Source organism: Saccostrea echinata, unplaced genomic scaffold (genome assembly GCF_033153115.1).
Source record: "Saccostrea echinata isolate AGI-Se365-2 ecotype Australia unplaced genomic scaffold, CSIRO_AGI_Sech_v1 ptg000013l, whole genome shotgun sequence".
Classification (NCBI taxonomy): Eukaryota; Metazoa; Mollusca; class Bivalvia; order Ostreida; family Ostreidae; genus Saccostrea; species Saccostrea echinata.
This window is the reverse complement of record NW_026889762.1, coordinates 5,791,037-5,800,350: the sequence shown is the minus strand read 5'-3', so window position 1 is coordinate 5,800,350 and position 9,314 is coordinate 5,791,037. Positions and strand designations below refer to the sequence as shown.

At 32.8% G+C, this 9,314-nt stretch overlaps 1 protein-coding gene across 1 annotated transcript; it reads left to right on the top strand.

Annotated features, from left to right (window-relative positions):
* The first annotated feature begins 3,030 nt into the window (after positions 1-3,030).
* On the top strand, positions 3,031-6,006 carry LOC133186282 (uncharacterized). The gene is made up of 3 exons (XM_061321504.1): positions 3,031-3,152; positions 3,276-3,332; positions 4,321-6,006. The coding sequence occupies exons 1-3, from the start codon at positions 3,031-3,033 to the stop codon at positions 5,648-5,650; spliced, it is 1,509 nt and encodes a 502-aa protein (XP_061177488.1). The 3' UTR covers positions 5,651-6,006.
* Positions 6,007-9,314: the final 3,308 nt, after the last annotated feature.

Here is a 9,314-nt window from a genome sequence, read left to right as displayed (position 1 = left end):
AGGCTGGTAACAAACCCCCTCCTCGTTTTGTTACAGTTCATTCAATCTCCCACACTTCAATATCCATTTTTTTTAGTCAGAAAGACAACTTCCACCCACCCCTTTTAGGTCTTTAGAGTTTGGTTTTTTTTTTTTTTTTTTTTTTTTTTTTGATTGTCAAACTTTATTAAGCATCTTTTTGGCTCGTCAATTATCTCCCCCATATTCAGTCTGCGCCAACACCCCCACTTCCACCCCCACCCCTTGGATATTGATTCTTTCACCATGCTAAACAATTTTTTTTCTCATTTATCTGAAAGAGAAAAACATTAATTGATGTACAAAATGAAAAAAAAAAAAAAAACAAAAAAAAAAAAACAAAAACAAAACAAAAAAACATGCAAATGGTATTTCCTTTCTCATTCCCCATGTTCCCTATACTCTACAGATATCTCGTTTATCACAGATTTGTCGGATGGGTATATCAGCGCCTCGGGAAGAACAGATAAATTAATTTATTCTTCCATCTTGTGTAGTAACGAAAAGCCGAAAAACCTTTCCCTCCTTACAGTATTGCGGCTATAAATACCCAAACTGACAAACTAATATACAATATAAATTTTGATATAAAACCAAGAACTTCGTGAGTCATTTTTAAACCGTAAACTGATTCATGTAAAAATGTCGCTCAGAAAGCTTCGCATGTAGTTTGGGTTCAAAACCACCTCTTTTCAATTTTAATGTTCATATTTTCCTCAATTTCAGGTCCTTAGGAAATAAATATATACTAAGGTCCTGCCCCGATTTATTGGTACAATTAATAGCGCACATAGCACCATCTCGCCAACAATATGTTCCATAAACGGCAATATATTGTGTATTTTCTATTTTCTCGTTGTCTCTTATGACGTCACGCAACAAGGGAGAGAAGCGATTTACAATAAACGCTAAACTTGTCACACAGTTAATTAAATTTAGCGACGATTAGTGATGGCATTGCTGACAAAAAATTAAACAGACCATAGAATGTCATTCATATAGCTCCAGAGGCTGATATTCATGAATAATTATAAAAATATTATATTAAATTTTGACTTTTAATTAAGGTAAGACCACTAACTTAATTAAGTCCTAATTTTACGTTTTCCCTAAATGTAAAATAAATTTGCTTAAAAAGGTCGAGGTTATATATGTACTTGATAGAAATTTGGTAGGTAATGTCACAAATTATATGTACCTAAAATACTAAGCGATCAATATTAAAATTTATTTTAATTTCAATAAAATCAAAAATATCAAGCAGTATTATATAATTGAATAATTCCCATCTCTCTGATTGGCTGAGATCCAACAATGTTAGAAAAAAATACTACGTTATATTGACCTGCACGTGACCTTCCAGGTCAATGTAAGGAATTATTTCCAGGTCAATATAAGGAATTATTTATTCAACATTGGACCAAAAATAGATAATCATATAATAAAACAGTTATTGCTGTTTTTTGAGGCCAATACGATGATTTAGACACCTTCGAAGTACAATATTCACCTCGCCCTTCGGGCTCGGTGAATATTGTACTCCTCAGGTATCTAAATCATCATATTGACCTCAAAAAGCAGCAATAATTGTATAATATCTATATCTGGTCACTTTTTTCGGACTAAGTTGTAGGGCTTGGTAATTTTTTTTTCATTTATGAAGACACAACAGGCCGTGTGAAGCCACATGTATTACAGTTTAATTTTTTTTCGGGGGGGGGGGGGGCACAACCATGCAAATATTACTCTCAGCATATTACGACAATGTGCTGACTATGCACTCGAAGGTCATGTCCGTGTTTACGTAAACAAATCATCCCAAGCACAGTCAGTGATATGCGTAATTATTAATAGCAGGGACCTATACACATTGTATACGTCCCTGTTAATAGGTTATTTAAAAGAAGTAGTGTAAAACATTTATTGTTAAATAAACTTTATTGTTAATGAGTGTGTTAATTGTTTTAAATAAATGGCAGATCATTCGACCTGATTTTATGTTATTTCAAAACCTCTTTAAAAAATTAGTCTTACGCATGTATGAGATTAAAAAACAAAAAAAACCCAACAACCTTGTAAATAGTTTACGAAGACTACATGAAAGATAGCAGAGTTAAGTATACCAGTTCTCATGCACCGTTGATCAATACGTCTTTAAATGAATTTATAAAACGTAAACATGTCAATCCTTAGAATTTGGTGTTTTTATCCCCTCCATACTTTTTTGCCGTAAAATACATCCGCAGAAATTGAAAACGTAGAAATTAATTTGATAACTTTCAGGGGTCAAATCGAAAAAATTTCCAACCGCAGAAAATACCCGTTATGCGGTATTTTCAACGCTACATACGAGTTCAGTTGTAAATGATTATATGAATAGAAATGATTTGAAAATAACTAACAAATTGAGAGATATAAAGTATACGTGTACCGTATCAATGTTCCTTGTTTGGAATTTTTTTTTTTTTTTGACCCAGCTCCTTTAATATTCTGATATCCTGATATGGTTAAAATTCGAAAATTCTATCGTTAAATCAATACACGCACCTATATAAACGTTTTTCTAGACTGCAATATATTAAATGCATGTCTTTAAATGCAATAAAACACACCCTTATAAACGTTTTTTCTGGACTGCAATATATCAAATGCATGTCTTTAAATGCAATAAAACACACCTTTTGTATTGTATCAAAACCTCTGAAGCATATAAAAAGCTTTTGTGTTCCAAACTGCAATATCAAACAGAACTGGGTCAAGATATGGAGTAGATGTAAGCTATGTCTGTGTTTATTTTTGAAATAACGATATTTTTTTTTACATAGGATATATCAGTTTCTTTTGCGATATTTATTATCAGAGAAGATTTTTAACGACTTACATAACATTATCATAAATTTATGATCAGGGAAAAAAAATCGAGTATCGAGTGTCTGAATGCCATACAAATTAAATATTTTCCAACAATAGAAAGGATGAGAACAACGACCTAAAAGATAAATTATTTCAAATATGGAGAAGGAGGGCAACATTGATGATGAAGAAACTGGGAAATCAATTTGTAATAGTTCTGTGGCTAATAATGACAGCTCAACTGCGACAGAAACTGATTGTTGGAACTTTTCCTCAGGAGGGTATTTAAACTTGCATGTAAACTTGATACTTGTGCATTTCAAATTTGCTTTTATAACGTGATTATGTCTGCGTTATTAATCGTAAACATTCCTTAGGTTCCTATCGATACTATTTACTTCCAGGTTCACAGTCCTTGATGCAAAAGAAGAATATGACGAGAATCTACAAAAAATGTCCAGGTATGATATCAAAATTCAAAAAGTGTATTATAAATCATTTTGATAACTTATTTCATTAAAGTGTGAAATTTCATTAGGATTCTTTTGGATGTTATTAACCCGAACACATTTCTGTTCCTCTTGAACATGGTTCCTGATATGGTACATGCAATGTGTAGATGCCTATAAATTAGGGATGTCACGAATATTCGAATATTCATGCGATCACCTAATATTCGAATATAAATTTATGATTCATTTTCAGCGTATTCAGAAGAAAGATAAATCGCAAATTGAATTGGACTAGTATCTGATCAGTCTAGTTTAATTTCGATCACATTATAAAAAAATGATTAGGATGCAAGCTATTGACAAATACGTTGATATCAGTTTTTTTATACAGCATGTAACTGTTAGACCCTTATTTACACACTAAATTGTCTACGGATATTTCCGTTTGCCTGATCCTGACAAGGAGCATACGTCGGCTGTGACCAGTCTCTTCCATGGCACGTGATCCCATCTCTGTTATTTTAGAAGTCTGTGTTTGCTCTGCTCCCAATTTGTATTGTTTCATTGGACTTTTGAGATTGATTAATATTGTTTATCTTAATATTTCATGTATCAGAAGAAAGGTCACATACTTTTGCCGATATTTCAAGAGGAATAAAATAGAAACACAGTCAACTGTGGCTGATGAGGGTTTTCCGATCTCGCTTTTAGAGTAGCAAGATTAAATGATATTATCAATTGTTTTCCACTTAAAGCTTGATCGCTCCCCATTCTTGTCTGGATTTAAATTAAAAATTAAATTAGAAACCACCCGGTTCAGGGTGATGTAACAATATGGGTTTCATGATAGTAAAGAGGGAAATCTTTTTTTAAAGAATAGCAGGGTCAATATTTCCCAAGTGAGCATTGTAGCCAATTGGCAATTATTGAATGTCGGAACATGTTTTTCACTATTCAGTATCTGAACTTATAGGCTGTTATATTTTTTGTTATATAGCATGGCGGTTAGTAGTGGTAATTATACTGTGGATGACGACATATCTTTTCAAAAGGTAAAACTTGACGAAGAAAACATTGAAAAAGAGTTAAGCAAGGTATTTAAAAGTCCTAAAAATTCAAAAGAAATAGGCAACACTGTATCTGAATTACACAAGTGTGTTGAAGAAGAAGTAGAGGAAGATATCTTTTCCAAACTAGCGAAGGTATGCCAATGTTCCAAGAAAATCGCAGAGAATGTTCCGGTGGCTGAATCTGTGGCTAAGACCCTTGGAACGATAACAAGTATTTTTCAAATTGTCGGAGATCAGATGAGAGTGAATGCCGAAAAAATCCAAGAAGATGAAACATATGCGCCATTTGAGCGATTTCAAGATTCAGAGATTACGTCAGAAGCATGTGGGCTTGAAGATCTGTTCTACACAACACACGCATACTTAAAGGGGATTCATAATCAGGCAAATGACGAAGAAATAAAGACTCTTCAGGACAGAGTTCCGATTTATAAAGGTGTAGAGTTTCTGGGAAAACTAAAGGCAAAGATAGAAAATCTTATGACAAAACAAGACATAAAATCTGTAAGTCGTGCTGTTGCCTACATAGATCTCTACTCACGCCTGGCAATTTTGAGAACATTAGTTTTATGGCAACTGTATGCAATAAAGAAACGTAGTAACATTGACCACGCTAGCACCAGTGGTGTTTACGCCGTTATTAAGGAAGCCGACAAGACAGATTGCGAAATGGTGGAATACATTACGAAATCCAGTTTCGAGAAAGCTGTGTTCTTGACCATCTTCAATCCGACAGAACTTAGACACTTTCAGCATTTCTTGAGTGTGAAATCCATAAACCCTATTCGGTTAGATGAAAATGATACCTTTTGCTCTAAAATGCATCTTATTCGCCCAGCAAAATGGCCTGAATGGCACATAAAGTTTGGATGGGATAGACAAGGATCAATTTGGGGAGAGAAAAATTTACGAAAAAGAGCTTGTAAGTTTCTCTTTGAACCAGTTAAAGAACGAGAAATTGATAACATTTTTCATATCAGGTCCGTGAAGTATCCTACCTATTACATGATTATGGAGAGTGGAAAATTAGGATATTGTGGATCCGTAGAAGGCCTACCTGGTCCAGAAGGAAAATGGAAAATTATCAGGTTCATTGAAGATAAATTGCCTTATTATGTAATGTCACCCATGAGCCGGCCTTGCTTTTTTATTTACATGACTTCTAGCCCAACGGGGCATGTAAGAGGAGCATATGATTTACAGGAAATACGTTCGAAGGGAGTATGGCAAGTAATTGATGTGGATAGCGAAAGATAAAAAAAATATCTGAAAGTCCGTTTATTATGAAAAAACTTTATTTAAAAAAAGTTTGATGACATTATCGCTTTCATTATTAAATGTGTCTAATTTTTTTAAATTATCAATTATATGATTTTGTCTGGTTTATTGGTTAAATTTAATTTTAAAGATAATATTAAGGATGTTTGAATTGTAACACAATGAGCGTACAAATTTATTATAATTGATCACAAATTAGAGCCCTCTGACGATTCAAGTTGTGCTACTGATGTCATGCCTGGTCTACCAGCTTTTTTGCAACATGTGTTGTATCAATCTGTTGGTGTCTTTTGTATTACATGTATGTACATGTATTATGAAACAGTTTACCTTTACATTAATAGTGTCTACAAATGTTTAATTAAAAACAAGAAAATTCATAATAGACCAACGATCAACTTAAAATTTTTGGAACTTTTAAACCTGTATTCTGACTGTATACAATCTACATGTAAATACACACATGTAGTATAGTAAAGGAATTGCTAATATAGTTTAAAATACAACTTTAGAAAGTTCGTTATTTATTATTATGTAAAATTGTGATTCATTTAGAGAACCCCAAGTAAGAAAAGTGTTTACACTAAATGAATAACCCTCCTTAAATAAAGTATTATTATGAAATAGTAGTAGTAGTATGTGCGATATGACGTTACTTTGAGCGACATTAAAACATTTTATAACTATATACTGTGCTATACCTACTTCTAGTCGTCTAGGTGCGTGATTGCATTGTGGATGAATCAGGTACACTGCAGCATTTTTGAAAAAGTGTACAAAATCAAGGAAAATAATATTAAAAAATCATGAACCCCGGCCCTGCCTTTGATAAACAAATGGTATCTTGATTTTGTTAGTCTGATACCATCATAAGTAAAGAATAACAAGGATAGAAGTTATACATTTTTTGAAAACAGGTTTTATATTTCGTTAACGTATGAAGAATGCTGTCGAGTTACGTGAAATAACAATTTTAAAAATACAAAAATGACTCCAGAATCATTAATTTTCACAGGGGTTTAGACGCACGAATTCATATCCACCACGGAATCTTAAAATTTTGTAAAACAGTATAGTGGTTCCCCTTTAAACACGAAATCAAATCCCCTTGAACCAGTAATTTTTCCTTACATCAAGAAAATCTGAGCCCTAGAAAATTGTGATTTTACAGTAAATTTGAAAAAATAACTATTTTCGCTTCTTCGTATTACAGCATAGATTACATAATGATTATTTCAAACCTTCAAATCACTCCCGTAAATTGCAATCAAAACTCCTGTTCAATCTTGCAAAATCACGGAGATTTGAAAATATGATTTCAAACAGTCTTAACGGGCTTCTCATATTTACAAGGATCGGCGAATTTTTTATTGCATAGGTCAAATATGAGCAAACGTCAAAGATCTCTGTCCTCTGACCAAGAAATCCATATTTTTACATGAATGTCATAAAACTTAGTAGGGTGAATTCACCATGCATCGGACACCCTCGTACTTCAACAAGTTCTAGCGATATCGCTACCGGCCGAATATTATCAAAATGGAACTTAACATGTAGTATGTGGTTAAAATATAAATTTTTGATACAAATATATGCTATTTATTGAGAAAATATTACTAAAAACCATTTTTTTCTTAATGTGCCAGATTTCACCATGGATCGGACAATATTCACCATGCATCGGACAAACGGTATTTGAAGCGGAAAAATGTCATAGCTTTATCTCGGTGCTTTAAAATTAGTGATCTTGAAATATTTTTATCTTTTATTTCAAAATTAACCTTCTAGTTAAATTTGATTGACTACATCGATCCACAAATGAGGAGAGTTTTTAGTTGCATCACATTGCACTAGAAAGGCTTTACAATGCTTTTTACATGTCAACTTGAACGTTGGTCTCGTGGGTTATCATACTCTGGTTTGTAAAAATAAATTAATCCAATTCTAGACGTCATATATCGATAACTTGTATATTCACTAAAAATTTAGAGTTTCTAATTTCTATTTCTGCAAAAAACAGATGTCAGTTGGGTTCTGTATGAAAATAGAAGTGATAACCCATGCATCGGAAAGTGTCCGATGCATGGTTAATTTGTGTCCGATGTACGGTGAAATGAACGTACTAGTAAAAAACAACTCTAAAAAAAATTATACAAACATGGAAGTGAAATTTCTTTAAAAGTTCTGTAAAATTACCAATCATTAACAAATTTCACCAAAGTCCTACTCGTTCCGTTGAAGTCTAATTAAAGAACGACAACTCTAAAAATTTGCAAAATCTAAAAATTCTGGTTACTCCCCTTTGATGATGTAAAATATGACGTAACTTCAAGGCCATTCTCGGGGTATTTTTATCGCAACATCATAATAAAAATCGGCATCAATAAAAAGTTTAAATCTTCAGCTTCAAGACAGAAACAAGTATAAACACGGGAACACTCAGATTTACAGAAAGTTTATTGCTTGAAGTTGTCCGAAGCAAGGTATGTGTCCGATGCATGGTTAACTCACCCTATTCTTAATCTCACCTCTACGTTTTTCGTTTAGTTTTACTTATGAAAAGGTTCTACAACTTTTTAAAAAGAGACAAGTTGCTTGTTTTTCTTCTTGACAAAATCAATTTGAAACAAGATAAATAAAGTTTGTGTACTGAAAGGAGATGCAACTTTCAATGACCTTTAGAACTAAATTAAAAAAAAAAAAACATGTCTAACATTTAGGAAGGCAATTAAGGTCACGAATAGATATATTTCACTTTAGTGTTTTCAACATATGTCTGAAGTTGACATTAAAAAGATGCTTGAGTTTCTGATTGACAATATATATGTGGTTTTTGGAGACCATGTCTTCCAACAATCTATTGGAATTCCCATGGGTACCAATTGCGCCCTGTTATTAGCAGACCTTTTTTTGTATTCATATGAAGCAGAATTTGTCCAAAATCTTATACGTGAAAAGAAGAAAAACACTTGCTATGGCCTTCAACTCGACATTTAGATATATCGACGATGTATTGTCAATTAACAATGGATATTTCCATTCTTATGTCGATACGATATATCCCGGTGAGCTTGAGATAAAAAATACCACCGAGTCGATATATCTAAATGTCGAGTTGAAGGCCACAGAAAGTGTTCTTTTCTTATCACGAATAAGATTTTTGATGACAGAGATCTTTGACGTTTGCTCATATTTGACCTATGCAGTCAAGATTCGCGAATTCCAGGGGGTGGGGTGGGGTGGGGTGGGGGGTTATTAGTATTTTCTCAAGTTGATGCTTGCTTATTTTAATACATGTTGTATGTAATAAACACAATAAAACATACATGTACCATTTTCCACATCATATTCTACATCAGCTCTTGACCAATATCATGATATTGTGTAGCGGGCTGGTACAGAATGAGATATGGAAAAGGGTATGTATTATTCTCTATGTATATTTTTTGAAATTATTATTTTTAACAGGCTCATACGCATATCAGTTTACGTTGACATATATTATTGTTCAGTACTAAATTATATGCAATGGAATTGCTCTGAAAAATTGAATAAAATGTTATCACTTTATGACTTCCGAATTTTGCTTTCTGGAAAAAATAAGGACGACAATTTTTTTTTAAATCTTTATCATGTTTATAGT

Coding starts and splice junctions, on each gene's coding strand:
- LOC133186282 (XM_061321504.1), top strand. CDS start 3,031: ATGGAGAAGGAGGGCAACATTGATGATGAAGAAACTGGGAAATCAATT. Junction 3,153..3,275: donor TGGAACTTTTCCTCAGGAGG/GTATTTAAACTT, acceptor ATTTACTTCCAG/GTTCACAGTCCTTGATGCAA. Junction 3,333..4,320: donor AATCTACAAAAAATGTCCAG/GTATGATATCAA, acceptor TTTGTTATATAG/CATGGCGGTTAGTAGTGGTA.